Below are 19,784 nucleotides of genomic sequence, written 5' to 3'. Positions count from 1 at the left end.
GAGTTAATATTTTATATACTGCCCATTTAAAAAATTGAGTCATTCTTATTGCTTTGTAGGAGTTTTTACATACACTGGATATTAAATGTCTTCCATATATCTTGGAAATTTCTTCTTCCAATCAGTTGTTTTTAACTTGGAATATGAAATCCTGGACAGAAAATATGAATTTTGACAAAATAATTATACAAAAAATAATTGAGATTTATAGAGAGTTTATTATGTGCCAGTAACAGTTCTAACCACTGCTGCTGCTAAGTCACTTCAGTCGTGTCCAACTCTGTGTGACCCCATAGACGGCAGCCCACCAGCCACCCCCATCCCTGGGATTCTCCAGGCAAGAACACTGGAGTGGGTTGCATTTCCTTCTCCAATGCATGAAAGTGAAAATTGAAAGTGAAGTCGCTCATTCGTGTCCGATTCTTAGCGACCCCATGGACTGAAGCCTGCCAGGCTCCTTTGTCCATGGGATTTTCCAGGCAAGAGTACTGGAGTGGGTTGCCATTGCCTTCTCCTTTCTAACCACTTTGTACATATTAACTCATTCTTTTTTTTTTTTTTTATGTAGCAGACTTTATTAAATGTTTAAGAAAGTGGATGGAACAAGTCTGCCTGACAGATATTAAAACAACTTGAAATATAAACACCAGGGTACCTAAAAGGCCATGCTTTCCTTTCCTTTTTATTTTTTAACCGTTCTCACCTTCCAGACTGAAACGTTTTCATTCTTTTTAACAACCTTTGATTCTAGTGCCAATATTATACCTATTTTACAAATAAAGAAAAGGAAAAAATTTGAAAAAAATTAGATTTGGGGTGGTCATTTTTTAAAAAATCTATCCTGACTTTAAATTATTAACACATTATCCTACATTTTCTTTTAGGAGTTTGTTTATTTTCCCCCATAGTCTTCAATCCATTTGCGGTTCACTATTACACAAAATGTGAGATGGGGGTTTAATTTTTTCCCCCTTTGTCACTTCTGGAATCGTAAACCTTAAATAGCTTTTAGTCATCTGTATGAAAGTGAAAGCCGCTCAGTCCTGTCCGACCCTTTGTCATCCCATGGACTATTCTCCAGGCCAGAATACTGGAGTGGGTAGCCTTTCCCTTCTCCAAGGGATCTTCCCAACCCAGGGATCGAACCCAGGTCTCTGGCATTGCAGGTGAATTGTTTATCAGCTGAGCCACAAGAAAAGCCCAAGAATATTGGAGTGGGTAGCCTATCCCTCCTCCAGCAGATCTTCCCGACCCAGGAATTGAACCAGAGTTGGACTGCGGTCCCCTACATTGCAGGCGGATTCTTTACCAACTGAGTTATCAGAGAAGCCCTGGTAATCTATATAATAAAGATCAAATTCCTTAACTTGGCTGTCATACATTTTCTGGTCCTAAATGGCCTGACTGGTCCTTTGTTGCTCTTTTCTCAAGCGATCTCTTTACCAGTCAAAAAGTCTACTCACCATGTCCTTAAAATGCCAAGTTCAGTTCAGTTCAGTCGCTCAGTCCTGTCCAACTTCTTGCGACCTCATGGATGGCAGCACGCCAAGGACCTCTTCAATTCTATATTTTTGTTCAAGCCTTTCTCTCAGTCTAGAATAACAGTTCTACTCTCTTGTCTACAGGAAAAATCCTGATCCTCTAAAACATTGTTGAAATTCAGTCTCCTGTGTGAAAGCCTTCCCCAGAGCATTCTTATTTTTTCTTTTTCTTCTTCCTATTCTCCTTTCAAAAGTCAACTATTTTCCTGCTCTGTGTTCCTACAGGAGTTTGTTTATTATTTTGTTATTACCCGATTGTGTTTCTTAAGCATATGTTGTTTCTTTCTTAGAAACCATATGCCTTTTGTCTGTAGGTTTGTTCATTCACACATTTATTCAACATTTGCTGAATGTCTGTTATGTGCTAGTGCTATGCTAGATACTTGAATATAAAAGTTTCAAACAGCTCAAATTAGTAAGAAAGACGTGTATACAAATATTATACTTTATATTGACAAATTATTGTAGCATTTGATAGGTACTAGATAAAAATACGTGATGAAAAGAATCGACATGCTAATGCTTACAGATTTCCCTCCAACCACTACACCAACACATACTAATAAAAATTTTGAAAAAATTCAAACCCCCCTTCCCCACTGCCCCCAGTTCAGAGCTTGTGGACAAGTTCTTAGCATTGAATTACAGACACAAAAAAGGATGGATTCAGGCCTTGAGTTTATATTTAGGATTTGAGAGCTATGGGTGGAAGAAGCAAAAGGAATACTGTGAACTATATATTTGGATTCATTTTAATGTTTCTTTGAATACTTAAATAGAATTCTCTTTTAATTTCTTTTGGCTGTTGAGCTGTATATCTTAAACAAGGTTCACTATGAGCACAAATATCCCCATTCTGTTAAAATATCTTGTACTCAATGAATGTGTGAGACAATGAAAATATTAAAATAGTTTATATCATGGAAAAAATAAGGCATTAGAGATGCATTCCTCAGAGCACACTCAAACTATTTTGTAAGGAGACCAATGCATTTAAACAATTACTTAATGTACTATAATGACTTGTAAAACAGATAAGTATAAGACTAAAATTCACTTATGGTCCTACCTCTAAGAAACAATGCTTCTAATATGTGGTTTTTTTTCTCTAGCTTTTCAATGCATATTTATTAAAAAAACATTTATTGATAACTACCGTAAGCCAGACACTGTACTAAGACATAGCCCAGAACAATAGAGGCAAATTCAATGTTTATGTAGAGCTTATAATCTAGCTGTGGGAGATAGGCAATTAACAAAATCAATCAATCAAAACTCCAGTATTCTTCCCTGGGAAATTCCATGGACAGAGGAGCCTTACGGTCTACAGTCCCTGGGGTGTCAAAGAACAGGACACCACCTAGTGACTGAGCGCACGCGTGCACGCACACACATACACACACACAAAGACAAGTGTTATTAAGAAAATTAGTCATGGAAGAGTATTGAATAGGGAGTGTGGGGGAGAGTAGAGGCTGCAATTTTAAATAAGGTGGCCAGGGAAGACTTCACTAAGAAATTCACATTTGAGCAAAGACTTGAAGTGGGTAGAGGATCAAACCGTGTACAAAGTCCCAAGCAAGCTAGTATGTATGTATGTAAGTATTTTCTGTTTGCTTGTTTGTTTAATATTTATAGTCCATATGGCTGGGGTAAAACTCCACCTCTTACATGTAACCCAGATCTAATCAGCACTTCTGACTTGCCTAGTCATATTTCCCTCTGGTTGGATATTTAGATTGGTTCCTTTTCCTTTTTTTTCTTTCCTTTTCTTTTTTTTCTCATCCTATCACAAAACATGCTATAATTTCTTAGATTGCCTTTATGAATATTTCTGTAAGATAGAGTTCCAAAAGTCAACAATTCTGGTTCAGATTGCCAAATTGCTCCCAAAGAACTTAAACTAATTTTTATTTCAACTGTCAGTATAAGAGAGGGCCTATCTTACCAAATGTCTGTCAGTAATAAGCAGTCCAATTAAAAGAATTTCTGTTAATGTGATATATGAGAATTCTATTAAATGAATGCTTTTCATTTAACTTAATGAAATATTTTTTGTTAATGAGGTTAAATTTTAAAATATATTTACCAGCCATATTTTGTGAATGAACTGTTCCTGACCTCACTCATCCTACTATTGGAGTCTTAGTGTTTTTTCTTATTGATTCGTGTATATTTTTAATATTGTTAACATGTTGATATATTCATGGTAATATTTACCAGATCATTCCTTAAACTAGAAATCTAAACATAAACAGAAAAAAACTGAAAAGCTATCTTGAAAATAATGGACATCTATATAGTGTGTGTGTATATATATATACATGTATATACATATATATGGAGAAGGCACTGGCGAACCACTCCAGTACTCTTGCCTGGAAAATCCCATGGGCGGAGGAGCCTGGTGGGCTGCAGTCCATGGGGTCACTAGGAGTCGGACACAACTGAGCAACTTCACTTTCACTTTCCACTTTCATGCATTGGAGAAGGAGGTGGCAACCCACTCCAGCGTTCTTGCCTGGAGAATCCCAGGGACGGGAGCCTGGTGGGCTGCTGTCTATGGGGTCGCACAGAGTCGGACACAACTGAAGCGACTTGGCGGCAGCAGCATACATATATATACATGTATATATACACACATATATATACACAATGGAATATTACCCAGAAATTTTAAGAAAGTGAAATTCTGCAATTTGCAACAACATGGATGTATTTGGAGGGTATTATGCTTAGTGAAGTAAGTCAGAGAAAGACAAATACTATATGTTTTCATCTATATGGGAAATCAAAAAAGAAGATGAATGAGTGAACGTAACAAAATAAAAACAAGACTCACAGATACAGAGAACAAACCAGTTGTTACCAGTGGGGAGAGGGGAGGAGAGAGTAGCAAGATAAGGGAAGGGGATTATGAGGTACAAATTACTAGGTATAAAATAAATAAGATACAAGGATATAATGTATAGCACAGGGAATATACCCAATATTTTATAATAACTTTAAATTAAGTATAATATATAAAAATACCAAATCACTATGTGATTGAACACTATAAATCAAATTTACTTCAATTAAAAAACTTTTAAACAACAAATAAGCAAAAAATATATATATAATATTAAAAATAGTGGGCATCTAGTGATGCTGATTTACTTGTCAAAGTTTTATAACAAAGCTTTGATAGCTGAAGATCAGAGTTAGGGAAGAGGATAATGTCAAACCAGTAGAAACAAATGGCAACCTTAGGAACACCGGATAACATCTAAAAATATTATTTCCAAAAAAATTTAAAAATAAAAATATTATTTCTTTTTGCAGCCAGTTAGGCTGGCTGTGCTCTTCCTCACAGGGCCCCAGTGTGCAATCTCTGCAAACAGCAGTCTCCTTGGCTATTGCCTGTACAGGTTGCCTAAGGGATCTTGGAGACAACTCTTTCTACTGGACCTTCATGACTGGCATGCTGTTCTGCCTAGGCTCCAGACAGGTACGCTTGGTGTCTGAGAGCAATGGCCAGAGTCATACAGCCATCCACACCTAACAGCAGAACAATAAGCGTGTGATTGAGGCCCTCCTCAGAGCCAAGTTCAAGTTCCCTGGCCACCAGATGATCCATATCTCCAAGAAGTGGGGATTTACTAAGTTTAATGCAGGTGAATGTGAAAACATGATGGTAGAAAAGCGGCTCATTTAGATGGCTGTAGGGTCAAATATATCCCTAATCGTGGCCCTCTGACAAATGGGTCCTGCACTCATGAAAGCTTTGGCGCTGCTCATGGCTTACTCCTTACTCATGCTTACCCATAAATTCTACTTTCTTGACAAAAATAAATAAATAAAAATATTATACCTTGTAAAAGTCTTTGAATATTTGCAGAGAACAGTCACAACCATAAACTAGGGACAGTTTTAAATTATTTCATATAATATTTATAATTATTCTGCTCAACAACATTATTTACTTTTAAAAATAAAGAACCATGTTTTCATTTAACAGATAAAGACTGTGAAGCTCAAATAAAATAAGCCTACTAGGCACCATGCCACTTTGGGACTTATATATATCTTTCCACTGTGCCACACTTCAGATATTTGAGAAGTGTAAATCTCTTGTATGACACAAAACTACAGCTGAATAAAATCATAAAATGACATAAGATTTTGACTTTCAAGTCTTACCCTGTTAGAATCCAAAGTAGTGGGCATATTTTTTAATTCATATACAGCAACTTGTCCATCGCTATCTCCCACCAGAAGGCAATCTGTTTGCTTAGCAAAAAGAACAGTTGTGAACTTGATTCCAGGGTTAGCAACATTGACAATCAGAGGGTCCAAACTGTAATGAGATATTATATTTGTAAATTTAGTTATTGTTAATATGTTCTTTTTACATACAGACTAAGAAAAGCCTGAGATATTTGTGATTTCATGTAACAAAAACTAAAAGCATCTTTATGTGTTTCCAAAAGCAGAATAACTACTTCTCACCCTTTATTCAATCAAAGCTTTCATTCTTTCAATAAACTAATTTCAATGAAATAAATTAAAGTATTCACAATTAAGATGTGAACTCATACTTTAAACTCCTGTGATGATTAATTTTATGCATTAATTTGGCTAGGCTGTGGTTTCCAGTTGTTTAGTCAAACACCAGTCTACACACTGATGTGAAGGTATGATATGATTAACTTAAATCAGTAGAATTTGAATAAAGCAAATTATCCTTCACAACGTGAGTTGGCCTCATCTAATTTGTTGAAAGCCTTCAAAGAAAAGACTGAGGTCCTCGAAACTGAATAAATTTCTGCCTCTATATTGCCTTTGCACTCAAGACTGCAACATGGACTCCCCTGATGGAAATTCTGGCTTGTTACATTGTCAACTTGGGAACTGCCAGGCCCCACAATCATATAAGCCAATATTTTAAAATCTCTCTCTCTCTCCTTTCCTCCCACCATCTCTATTTTATGGGTTCAGTTTCTCTGAGGATCCCTAGTACAACTTCTTAAATAATAAATGTCTTTTAAGGGAAGGATGTTTTGATCCAAATGAATCCCTAGACCATAAGTGAATTTGAACAAGATTTAGAACCTTGTTCCAAGGTTCTCTAAACAAGAACCTTCTCTACTCTTACTCATCCAAAGCAATCCATTGACATTCTTATAAAAGAAGCAGTAACTTGCATACTTCTTCTGAAGAAAGTTTGTCTGGGAATTACAATTTTACTAGGAAAAAAAAAAAAAATCAGAGATGACACTCCTTTAAGTAACCACTTTCTACGTTAGTCATCTCATACACAAAAATATATTGCTTTGTGTTGTACCCCTTGAGTTTTTGGTTCAAATTGTTTTATAGAATGAGTGGTGAAAAAATTTTAAAGTTACTGAACTATTAATCTCTAGGAAAAAATTTGCAAGTATTAATAAACCCATTGAATTTTATATCATTTATTTCAAACAAGAATGTATTTCCATGCTTCTCTTCCTTAATAACTTGCCTAAAGGTCTACAATATTTTCTAATATTGAAATAATGATTGAAGAAGTAGAATCATTAAACACAATTCCAGCACTTTATAAACTTTCATATTAAAAAGGATGGTCTATGGCCCTCTAATAACTTTGATGTAACACTTGAAGAAAAAAATTTTAATTAAACTGCATGTTTCTTCAAATATGTTATAAAATGAGGTAAGAGAATAAGTAAATATCATAAAAAAAATACTTATTTTGCTCCCTTTCTTTATCTTACTAATAAAAGGTCTTCAGTTAAGAACAATTAGAAAAGTGCCTCTCTGCATTCTTCCATAAACCAGACAATGACAAAGAATTCAAGGTAGTTAAGATATCCTATATCAGTCTATAAAAATTTGATGAGGGACTATGTGGTGTTTCAGTGGCTAAGACTCCATGCTTCCAATGCAGGGGACCTAGGTTCAATCCTTGGTCAGGGAAGTAGATCCCACATATCGCAACTAAGTTTGCATGTCACAACTAAAAGATCTTACATGCTACAACTAACATCTGATGCAGCCAAATAAATAAATAATTTTTTTTTTAATTGAGGAGATAGAGTAACCCATTTTCATTCAAATATTTTTAAACTAGTAACACATATGATGTAGGTAATTAATATATTATCCTGGCACATCACTTTATTCATAAAGGACTCTCACAGTGTGAACTATTACTTGTTTTAAAGTAACTACAGTTCTCTCTAACCAATGTCAAAACCATCAAGCATCATTTAGATAGAACTGCAATTATCTTCTACTTTTATTATCTACAATTATCTTCAAGAAAAATGTTAATATTTACGTGCTGATGTGAAGGTCCCAAATCTCCACTCTGCTCTCATTTGCAGCTGCAAATATGTAGGATGATTTTGGAGACCAGGCAATATCATAAACAACATAAGTAGTTGGATAAAAACTCAAAAATGGTTTGAGATTCTCATGTTGCCATATAATAACACCCCAGTCAGCAGAACAGCTTAAGAAAACATCATGGCAAAATGGGTTCCATGCTATTTTATACACTGGTCCCTAGAATTAGAAAAATAAATTAAAATACATAGTAAGTAGTATCTAATGTCTTATACTTTAAATTTGACCAACAAACTTAAAATGCTCAGATTTCTAAAAGCTTTATACACCATGCATTATTGTGTAAGTATTATCTTAGCTAAGAATACTAGGTCAAAGTTGAATCTCTTCCCTAAATTATGGCATACAGAAGCATACAAATATAGTTGCTACAGTACTTACTAAATATTAATATATACTATAGTATTTTAAAATATTTAGGAATATTAAGAAAAATAAACAAAAATAAAGGAGAAAATGAAGAAAACATGGTAGGAACTAGCATTTTAAAATGTAGAGTCAGTTTTACTTTGAGATCAGCATGTTAAATCAGCAGTCTTTTAGAAGCAAAAATTGTGACCTAATAACTTATGAAAAGAAATCAGGGATATCCAGAAGCCAAATTAAAAGCCCCGCATACTATGGGTGTTTTATATACAAATTCAAGCTTGTATTTTTAAATCTGAAGTTATAAATTATTGCATAAAAATACTGTGTCTAAGGATACTGTTTTTTCAGCAATATAACAAGACAAAATTTTCCATACCTACTGTAATTAAAACTAACCTTATGTCCTCTGTAGGTATCTAGATATTGTTCATTATATGAACAGGAACACTTGTGAATATGACCTTCTTCAGTACCAGCCAAATAGATATTTGTGTCCTAAACACAAAAATCAAAATGCATTAACTTGTGATGTATTAGTAAATGTGCTAAACAGAAGACAAAATTCAAGATTTCTTAAAATAAGTCAAGAACCAAAACTAGAAATACTATCTTATAGACAACTGTTGTCTTTTTCTTTAGATCATGATTTTATAATAATTAAACTCCCTGAAGGATGGCTGTGCAAAGAAAATACAGATTCTTTTCTTTGCTAAAATAGAGTGTAGAACTTAGTATCCTATCTAGAAATTACATGGACAAACATTCACTTAAAATGAGAAAGAAACTTTCAAACATTTAAAGCTACCTGACAAGAGAACTAACAGTCCAGGGAAACAGTATCGTTTCACTAGAATTAGTCAAAAAGAAGACAGATGACTTAACAAGAACATGATTCTTGCTGAGAATGAGAGATTAAACTAGACGGAGTCTCAGACATCTCAGATGTATGTACCATATAGGGATTTAAAATGTGTTTTCTATACTGAAATTATAGTCAGAAAGTCTGAAAGTCAGGGCTCTATGTGGAGCTATGTCGAGTCAGCACCACCTGGTAGTATTTATCAGTTCAGTTCAGTTCAGTTGCCCAGTTGTGTCCGACTCCTTGCGACCCCATGAATCGCAGCACACCAGGCCTCCCTGTCCATCACCAACTCCCGGAGTTCACTCAGACTCACGTCCATCGAGTCAGTGATGCCATCCAGCCATCTCATCCTCTGTCGTCCCCTTCTCCCCTGCCCCCAATCCCTCCCAACATCAGAGTCTTTTCCAATGAGTCAACTCTTCACATGAGGTGGCCAAAGTACTGGAGTTTCTAGAACTGCAGAATGTCAGGCCCTGCCCTAGACCTGCTGAATCAGAATCATTTTAACAAGCTTCCCAGGTAAGTTATAAGAACCCTGAAATCTGAGACACATTGCTATAGCATATATCAGTACTTAAGAATGCAGTTACTAGATCATGGGGGTCTATGTAGTTTAAATTACAAAATAAAGTCCATTTTTCCCCCAAAGTAGTATTACCAATTTACATTCAGCAGTATATAAAAGTTCCTTTTGACACACATTCTCTTCAACAGTTTGGTTACATCAGAAATCTTAGATTTTGCCATCCTATTAGGTATTAACTTACACTGAATGGTTTTAAGTTTCATTTATGTGGATATTAACAAAGTTGAGCACATTTTTATGTTTATTGGCCAATTGAATCTCCTCTTCTGTTCATATTTCTTGACCATTTTACTAATAATCTTTTTTTTTCATATTCATTTGAATAAGTTCCTAATATATTCTATTACATATGCTTTGTCTATTATTAGGTTGCAAAAATCTTCTCCCAGCATACAGCTTATTTTTCTTTTTTTTACAAACTCTTAGTGTCATTTAGTAAAAAAAAAAAAAAAAGTTCTCATTTTAATGTAGCTGGTATTATATATTTTACATAATTAGGATTTTGTGTTTTAAGAAACTGTTCCTACTTTGAAGTCATAGAGATATTCTCCCATATTTTCTTCTAAAAGTTTTTGCATATAAAGGGGTAGGGATCTAATTCCTTTTTTATATGTGAACAATGATTATCTCAGTAGTATTTATAAGTAGGTCATCTTTCTCTGGGCTTCCCTGGTGGATCAATGGTAAAGAACCTGCCTGCCAATGCAGGAGACACAAAAGATGTGGGTTCAATCCCTGGGTTGGGATAATCCCCTGGAGGATGGTATGGCAAACCACTCCAGTATTCTTGCCTGGAGAATCCCATGGACAGAGGAGCCTGGTGGGCTAAAGTCCATAGCGTCACAAAGAGTTGGACGTGACTGAAACAACTTAGCACACAGATAAACGTCTTTCTCTAGAGCTCCTCAAGATTGCTGTCTAAAGCTGGGTTCCTCAGTATATAAACCTAACACTGAGATTTCCATGCAAGAGGTTTATTGGGAAGTTCTCTCAGAAACAACCTCTTTGAGGGAAACAGGAACAGGTAGAGATTTAAGTTAAACTACGATGTAGCTGCAACAGAGTGCTCAGTCCAACCTATAATAAGCTTTGGAGCTGAGATAGCCCTTCAGAGTCCTACCTCCAGACAAAGGGGTCAAATATGTTTCGCATCTCTTCCCAAACATAAATTAGTCAAGAATGATGACAGACTCAAACCAAACTAAATCAACAATCAAACTAAAGGTAAACTGTGTAAATATCACAAAAGTCAGAGATTCTAGGACTGGATAAAAAAGCAAAATTCATCAATATGCTCCCTATAAGAAACATACTTTAAATATAAAGACATAAATGGGTTAAATGTAAAAGAATGTAAAATGATAAACTGTGCTAATATTAGTTAAAAGAAAGGTGCAGTGGCTACATTAATGTCAGACTAAGTAGATTTCAGAGTAAAGAATGTTACCAGCTATAAATAAGGTCATTGTATAATAAGGAAATCGATTAATCAAAAGAACATGACAATTCTAAACACTTACGTACTTAAAGCTTCAAGATACATAAAGAAAAAATTGATAGAATTTTAAAGGGAGAAAAGACAAATTCAAAATTATGGTCAGACACTTCAATACCTTTCTGTCAATAAATCACGGAAGAAACAGGCAGAAAATCAGGAAGGATATAGTGAACTTGAACAATATCATCAACCAACATAACCTGATTGATATTCACAGAACATTTCACCCAACAGTAGCAGAATATACACTTTTCTCAAATATACAGGGAATATTTACAAGTAAACATCACAGTCTAGGCTCTAAAACAAATCTCAATAAATTCAAAAGAATTCAGTTTATAAAAAGTTTGCTCTCTGATCATGATGGAATTGAATTAGAAACCAACAGAAAGATGCTTAGAAAAAATGTGAATATTTGGAAACTAAATAACATGCTTTATCAAAGAAGAAATCAAAGGAGCAATATTGATGTTTTGGCCAGCTAATTCTTTGTTTGGGTGGGGAAAGGATGGTGGTTGTCTTGTGCAATGTAGAGTGTTTAGCAGCATTCCTGGACTCTGCTCGCTAGATAAAACTCTCCTCCCTACATCCCACCTCCCACAGCTTCAACAACCAAAAATATCTGAAGAAGACATTGTGAAATGTCCCTGATGGAAAGTACTCCCCTCCCTGCCCACCTTGAGAACCACTCTTCTAGAGTCAAGGTGACAAGCAGATTATAGGAATTTGAGAATGAATGCAGTGAATATATGACTGCAGTGATAAAAGGGCTTCCCTGGTGACTCAGAGGTAAAGAATCTGCTTGCAATACAGGAGACCAGGGTTTCATCCCTGGGTCAGGAAAGATCCTCTGGAGAAGGGATTGGCTACCCACCCCAGTGTTCTTGCTTGGATAGTCCCAGGGACAGAGGAGCCTGGCAGGCTACAGTCCATGGGGTTACAAAGAGTTAGACACAATTGAGTGACCACATACACAGTGATAAAAGTGAAAAATAGTAAAAGCCTGAACTATATGAATAGTAGGCTTGGACTAAAAGAAGTAGGATGATAAAACCTAAATATCATTTGGGTGATAGAGTAGAATAGAGTAAGAACTCAAGTTTTGGTTTGCATAAGTAGGTGAATAATGGTATCATTAAAGAGATGATCATATTACATATAATAGAAAATATATAGGAAATGTTTTCTTGTAAGAGTCACAGTGGCTGAATTTTCTGATTCCAAAGAGCCTCCAGGTAAAAAGAATTAAAAAAGCAGAACTCTACTAACAGTGCTCTGATTTCATTTTGGTCTTGATAGGCATAATCTGAAGTGGTCTTCCCAATCCCCAGAATCATGAGAGTCACCACTCACAGTGAGATATGGAAGACTATATAGTGGATTTGGTTTCTGTCACTATGATAGAGCAGGAGAGTACCCAAGAGGGGCAAGGTGGGGCATTCAAGTTAAAATGAGCAGTTGAGTAGATAATCCTTCTATTGTTGCTCAGAAAAAACAGGGCTTTCTTCTAAAATGCAGATGAAGGACAGCCAACTGGAAAGTGCCATTTCACCCTAGGCTAATACCTAAGTTTGTTAGTTTTCTGCTTACAAGGCACAATATTTATTAACATGCTAACCTTTCATCTTTGTTTTTGGCCACGAACCATGTGTGATCTTAGCTCCCTGACCAGGGACCGAATCTGCACCTCCTGCCTTGGACAGTGAAATCTCAAACACTGGACTGCCAGGGAAATCCCAGCCTTATATCTTAATACACTTTAATGAATAGAAGTTGTATTGAAATAACTTACCTTGGGATGAAAAGCAAAACACATTCCAGGAGCCTGTCGAGATATCAAAGCTTCACCTTTCTTTTCCTTTTCCCCTCCTTTTTTGCTGGTGCTAGCAGTCGTTCGCCTCAAGCGCATCAAATCTTTAAAGAAAAAATAGATAGCTTATCTACCACGTGAAAGAATATTGTAGATATAATATGTCCCTTCTGCAAACAATATGAGTTCTGCCATTCTGTGCATGTCATTAGGTTAATATAAGCAAATACCAGTTAGATGCTTAGCAAAATGATCAAGCCCAGTTTTTCTCTTATTTAGTCAAACCTAAATTTATCACCTTTTATACATTGTTCACTAGGAATTTTTAATTCAGCACATAACAAAAGAAAGATAATTTGTGTGTGGTGGTGTGTGTGTGTGTGAGAGAGAGAGAAAGAGTGAGAGTGTATTTATTTATTTTTACCATGACAGTCCAGTCCTTTCCGTATAACCCATTTAGAGATTCTTCCATCCGCTGATATAGAAACTAGTATTTCTCTTTTGTCATCACCTGTTGTCCCTCGATCTTGTTCTATCCACTGCAGTTGCCATACAGGTCCCAAGTGTTTTTGAGGTGATTCACTAAAACAAGGAAAATCACTAAGTAGAAAATCATAATTTTTAAAAAGACTTGTAATACTAAGTGATAAGGACAACGCCCTAATGATGCTTTTATTGTTCTGAACTGGACTTCAACTTTAAATATTTTTAAAATCAGGGGGAAAAAAACCACTTTTCTAATATTCACTGATGTTTTTCTCATTTCTTACAAAAAATAAAATTTTATTGCTATCATAATAGGAATATAAAAGCAAATATTTCTTTAAGAATCTACTCCTTTTACTCTATTCATTTACTTTTTCCTAGTTGTGTAAATTTAGTTTATTTAGATACACTGAATATAAATATCTCCATTTTTACAAGGATATTTCTCATAGTTTAAATAAGTAAGTCATTTCAGTCCTATTCGAGTAAATAGTTACTTCACCCTTCTTCTTATATTTCAGCATTGTCCACTGGCTTGATTCTCTCTAAGGCTGAGATTTAAATTTTTTCTGAAAAATTAAAATCACTTCTCAGATTACTACTTTCCTGTCTGATTAATGGGTTGCTTTGTTCCTAGTACTGACTCTCTTGATTTTTTATGTGAATCCTCCAAAGCAATAGGGCTGAATACTTTTAAATCTAGATATATTTGATTATTTGGTAAAAGTTACGAATCTTCTGCCCGGAAATAAACACAAGGCTCACACTTACAAAACTATGCAAATAATTTCAAAATTAAGCTAAAAAACACCTGCTTTAAAGGCTATTTCCAGTTCTTCTGAAGTTTATTCAAACACTAATATGAATATATGACCTCATTTTTGCTCCACTAATATCAGGTTTATTATAAAAACTTGAGGTATCTTTAGATCTCTTCCACCTTAAACTTTTTTTATTTTCTCAATATGTCACATTAATTATTTCTTTCATTTATAAAATGAAAGTTCTTGAAATCTAATGCACATCATGGTGATTATAGTTAATAATACTATGCTGCATACATGAAATTTGCTAAAAGAGTAGATATTAAGTGTTCTTACCATACCCCAAAAAAATGGTAACTATGTGAGGTTGTTGTTGTTGTTTAGTCACTAAGTCATGTCTGACACTTTGTGATGAAATCGACTATGGCCCACCAAGCTCCTCTGTCCCTGGGATTTTTCCAGGCAAGAATAATGGAGTGGATGGCCATTTCCTTCTCCAGGTATGTGAGATTATGGATGCATTAATTAATTTGATTGCATTAATCATTTCACAATGTATACATATATTAAATCATCACATTGTACACTTAATCATGTTGTACAACCTAAATAAACTCAATTTTTATTTGTCAATTATACCTCAATAAAGCTGGAAAAAATTTTAGCTTTTTAAAAAGCAGCAGCATACACCAAAAGAAGTTTGTTGGTGAGCAGGCAGAAAAGATGATAAAGAGATGTTAAAGCTGAGCATTCCAGTTGGAGAGACGTTATGAGGAATTATCAAATGTTTGAAAGATAATGGTATCACTTTCAATAACAGTATAAACATTCACTCAAAACTAAATAACATTAATTTTTTCTTCTCCCCCAAAAAAGTACATGTTGTATATTTATCTAATTCTTGGCTTTTCTCACCTACTATCCAGAACTGGAAGGTTACTGTTGTTCTGTACATTATAAATTGCAATAGTGCCATTGTGATAGCCAACTGCTAAAAGGTTAGGCGAGCCGATTGAAAAATCCACAGCAGTAACTCCATATGGACTCTGGTAAGTACGCTCTGGCCACTGAATAAAAAATATATATTACATCACAATTTAAACTTGGTTTTATAGACCACAGTACAGGAGGGTGTGATAGTGACTAAAGACTAGGCAGATGGCAGTGGGGATGTGAGGAGAGTTAACCTACATTCAGTTACTCCTAACTTCCTATATACATGAGAACAAAACCTCAATCGGTTCATTTCCTTTATTTTGATGAATCTGCTCAGTAATTTTGCAAAATACAGCATGTAGCTCTACAGTAATTATCATTTTGGGTAATCTTCTAACAGGATTTTCCATCACAGGTCTGCATTCTTAAAAATACAAATCAGATCAGATCAGATCAGATCAGTCGCTCAGTCGTGTCCGACTCTTTGCGACCCCATGAATCACAGCACGCCAGGCCTCCCTTAATAGCCACCAAATAAATTATCCTGCATATATTCCTGTCTCCCAGTATCTGTTTCTAATGCTTGTATTATCCAATCATTTCTAAATAAGGATAGACGAAGCTCTAAAACTTTCTAAGTTACTCTTTTCTACAACTCTGACTAGAGTTTTATTGTTTTGTTTGAATGTCCAATTCAAATCCTTTCTTGTTTCTAACAACCTACGTGGAAAAGAAGACAACTTGCTGTTGATGAATCCTGTCAATCCTTCCACATGTTTAGAATTGCTTCTTCCTTTCTTTTAGGCTATATAAACCCAACTTCCTAACAGACGAGGGTTATTTATAAGAACTCCAATTATTTTTGTATGCCTTTCTGATCTTTTTAAAGTAGTCCACTTTACATTTCTGTTGTAAAGTAAAAACTAAGGGTAAAGGGACCTCCCTGGGAGTCCAGTGGTTAACACTCTCTGCTCCCACTGCAAGGGGTGCAGGTTTGATCTCTGATCAGGGTTCTTAGATCCCGCATGGTGCGATAAAAAAAACACACACACACACAAAAAAACCTAAAGGTAAACCTGTAAGTGACAGATTGACTAGAGCTATTTAGCAAAAAAAATAACTGATTCTTGTTCATTTTCTTTAAAAATTCATAACAGTAAGATATTATATGAATCTATTTTACATCTATTGAGGATAACACAAATCTATCTTATAAAGTGATGAGTTATTCATATACTGAAAAACAATCCAATAGTAAATGAAACAATTTTTAATATTTGCATTTGCAAATATTTTTCTTTATAACAGGCAGTGATATACAATAATGGTTCAGCCCTGGATCATCAGATCTAACAGCACATAGTAGTGAATTTACTTTATCCTATAAAGTATCAGAATAAGTTTTAATTATTTAATTGTTACAGATTTAAATCAAAGATAATACAGTCTTACATGATAAAACTTCCTTGACTTTGCTTAATTATCAAATACAACTATCTACTACTTTACGAGAATTATGTCAACATTTAATTAAATAAAAATAGATCTTATTCCTGCTCGAGTTACCATGGGGTTCTTTATTGACCAACAGCAGGCCAATCCTCTTTTTTGCTCCTTAAATCCAAAGTGTCCATAGCCAACAGCCAAAAGATCCTGAAAACCAGAAAAATTCAAACTAAGAGAGGATAGCAAAAAATATTGGCAAATGTATAAAGATGTATATTAATGAACTGTGTTAAGAAAAGTGATGATATTTTAATTAAGGTTAAAAAAACACCATATGCCATCTATTTTCACTCTACATTTCTATCTTCCTAAGCAAAATCACAATAATCACATTTTCAGACTAAAAAATAAGTACTCAAAAAGAACCAATTGCTAACAAGCTCTTGTACATATTGAGATAATTTTCAAAAATTGTATTATTACATTATAATCTCCTATGGGTTTTTAAGGATGATCTAATTTTTTCAAATGTAAAATAGAAGACGTTTAAATTTAAAGTGAGGTGCTATGGACTGAATTGTGTCTTCTCTCCTAAAAGTCATTTGTGGAAGGCGATGGCACCCCACTCCAGTACTCTTCTTGCCTGTAAAATCCCATGGACGGAGGAGCCTGGTGGGCTGCAGTCCATGGGGTCGCTAAGAGTCAGACACGACTGAGCAACTTCACTTTCACTTTTCACTTTCATGCATTGGAGAAGGAAATGGCAACCCACTCCAGTGTTCTCGCCTAGAGAATCCCAGGGACGGGCGAGCCTGGTGGGCTGCAGTCCATGGGGTCGCTAAGATTCAGACACGACTGAGCAACTTCACTTTCACTTTTCACTTTCATGCATTGGAGAAGGAAATGGCAACCCACTCCAGTGTTCTTGCCTAGAGAATCCCAGGGACGGGCGAGCCTGGTGGGCTGCCGTCTATGGGGTCGCACAGAGTCGGACACGACTGAAGCGACTTAGCAGCAGCAGCAGCAACCCCTAATAATATGTGATTATATTTGAAAACAGCACATTTAGGAGGTTATTAAGGTTAAACGAGTCCAGGAGGGTGGGGTCCTCATTTGATAGGATTGGGTTCCTTACAAAAAGAGGAAGAAACCTAAGAGCCCTTTCTCTCCACCATGTGAGGATACAGTCAAGCCTGGAAGAGAGCCTTACCCAGGAAATGAATCAGCCTCCAGAACTGTACGAAATAAATTTCCGTTGTTTAAGCCACTCAGTCTATGGTGTTTTGTTATGGCAGCTTCAGCTGATTAATACAGCAGGTCATTTCCAGAAATGCTTTTATAATTGACCCTTGAACAATGAGTTTGAACTGTGTAGGTCTACTTATAAATAGATTCTTTTAAACAAATATATTGAAATATTTTTTGGAGATTTGTAACCATTTGAAAAAATTCACAGAAAAACTGCATAGCCTAGAAATCCAAAACATTAAGAAAAGGATTTTTCACGAATGTATAAAATGTATGTAGATAATAGTCTACTTCTTTGATAGACATAAGTGAACATTTAATATAAAATTAATTATGTATTCATTTTATTACTGTTTTATAACTTTGCTTTCAAAGAATTATATATTACCATACAGTATGCCTCACTCTCATAATTGAAGAACTGCATATCAGCCTATCATCACAGGTAAGTAGCTTTTTTTTAGGGTAACAATGTTTCCAATACAGCATTATGAATATGACTACAATACTGTATGCCATTGAAATTTTATAACAATTCATTCATTCATGTATAGTCTAGGCTATCCTGAAGCAATCATATCAGTTACACTAGGCTACCAAAAGGAATTATACTGCTACTTCTTTGTCATCAGTATATAAATCACTATACTTAAAAAAAATATGAATTTTCATATTATCTTTTTATTTTTGATGTCTAAGTAACACATGTAACATCTACAGTATTTTGCATCATCTAAGATAATACTGATGTAGGCACTAACAATTCATCTGTTAAATGGATGACATACACTTAACAGTGTTGCTAAATACAGTATAGTACTACTATAAATGTTGATCCATTGATCGTAGAAAAAGCAAGACAGTTCCAGAAAAACATCTACTTCTGCTTTATGGACCATGCCAAAGCCTTTGACTGTGTGGATCACAACAAACTGTGGGAAATTCTGAAAGAGATGGGAATACCAGACCACCTTATCTGCCTCCTGAGAAATCTGTATGCAGGTCAAGAGACAACAGTAAGAACTGGACATGGAACAACAGACTGGTTCCAAATAGGAAAAGGAGTATGACAAGGTTGTATATTGTCACTCTGCTTATTTAACTTATATTTGGAGTACATCATGCAAAATGCTTGGCTGGGTGAAGCACAAGCTGAAATCAACACTGCTGGGAGAAATATTAATAAATTCAGATACACAGATGACACCACTCTTATGGCAGAAAGTGAAGAACTAAAGAGCCTCTTGATGAAAGTGAAAGAGGAGAGTGAAAAAGTTGGCTTAAAGCTCAACATTCAGAAAACTAAGATCATGGCATCCGATCCTATCACTTCATGGCAAACAGATAGGGAAACAATGGAAACAGTGACAGACTTTATTTTCTTGGGCTCCAAAATCACTGCAAATGGTGACTGCAGCCATGAAATTAAAGGACGCTTGCTCCCTGGAAGAAAAGCTATGACCAACCTAGACAGCATATTAAAAAGCAGAGACATTACTTTGCTGACAAAGGGCAGTCTAGTCAAAGCTATGGTTTTTCCAGTAGTCATGTATGGATGTGAGAGTTGGACTATAAAGAAAGCTGAGCGCTGAAGAATTGATCTGATTTTTTTGAACTTTGGTGTTGGAGAAGACTCTTGAGAATCTCTTGGATTACAAGGAGATCCAACCAGTCAATCCTAAAGGAAATCAGTCCTGAATATTCATTGGAAGGACTGATGCTGAAGCTGTAACTCCAATACTTTGGCCACCTGATGTGAAGTACTGGCTCATTGGAAAAGACCCTGATGCTGGGAAAGATTGAAGGCAGGAGGAGAAGGGGATAACAGAGGATGAGATGGTTGGATGGCAT

At 35.4% G+C, this 19,784-nt stretch overlaps 1 protein-coding gene and 1 pseudogene across 1 annotated transcript in view; one reads left to right on the top strand and one right to left on the bottom strand.

Moving 5' to 3' along the window:
• Nucleotides 1-19,784, bottom strand: part of DNAI4 (dynein axonemal intermediate chain 4) — a 118,049-nt gene that overhangs the window by 25,212 nt on the left and 73,053 nt on the right. The window contains 7 exon segments of the mRNA XM_025288503.3: nucleotides 5,724-5,880; nucleotides 7,861-8,087; nucleotides 8,694-8,792; nucleotides 13,036-13,157; nucleotides 13,478-13,635; nucleotides 15,219-15,370; nucleotides 16,806-16,892. Coding sequence (XP_025144288.3) covers nucleotides 5,724-5,880; nucleotides 7,861-8,087; nucleotides 8,694-8,792; nucleotides 13,036-13,157; nucleotides 13,478-13,635; nucleotides 15,219-15,370; nucleotides 16,806-16,892 — 1,002 coding nt within the window.
• Nucleotides 4,860-4,978, top strand: LOC112585851 (annotated as a pseudogene).

This window comes from Bubalus bubalis, chromosome 6 (assembly GCF_019923935.1).
Source record: "Bubalus bubalis isolate 160015118507 breed Murrah chromosome 6, NDDB_SH_1, whole genome shotgun sequence".
Lineage (NCBI taxonomy): Eukaryota > Metazoa > Chordata > Mammalia > Artiodactyla > Bovidae > Bubalus > Bubalus bubalis.
Note: the sequence above shows the minus strand (reverse complement) of the source record. Positions and strands in the feature narration are given on the sequence as shown.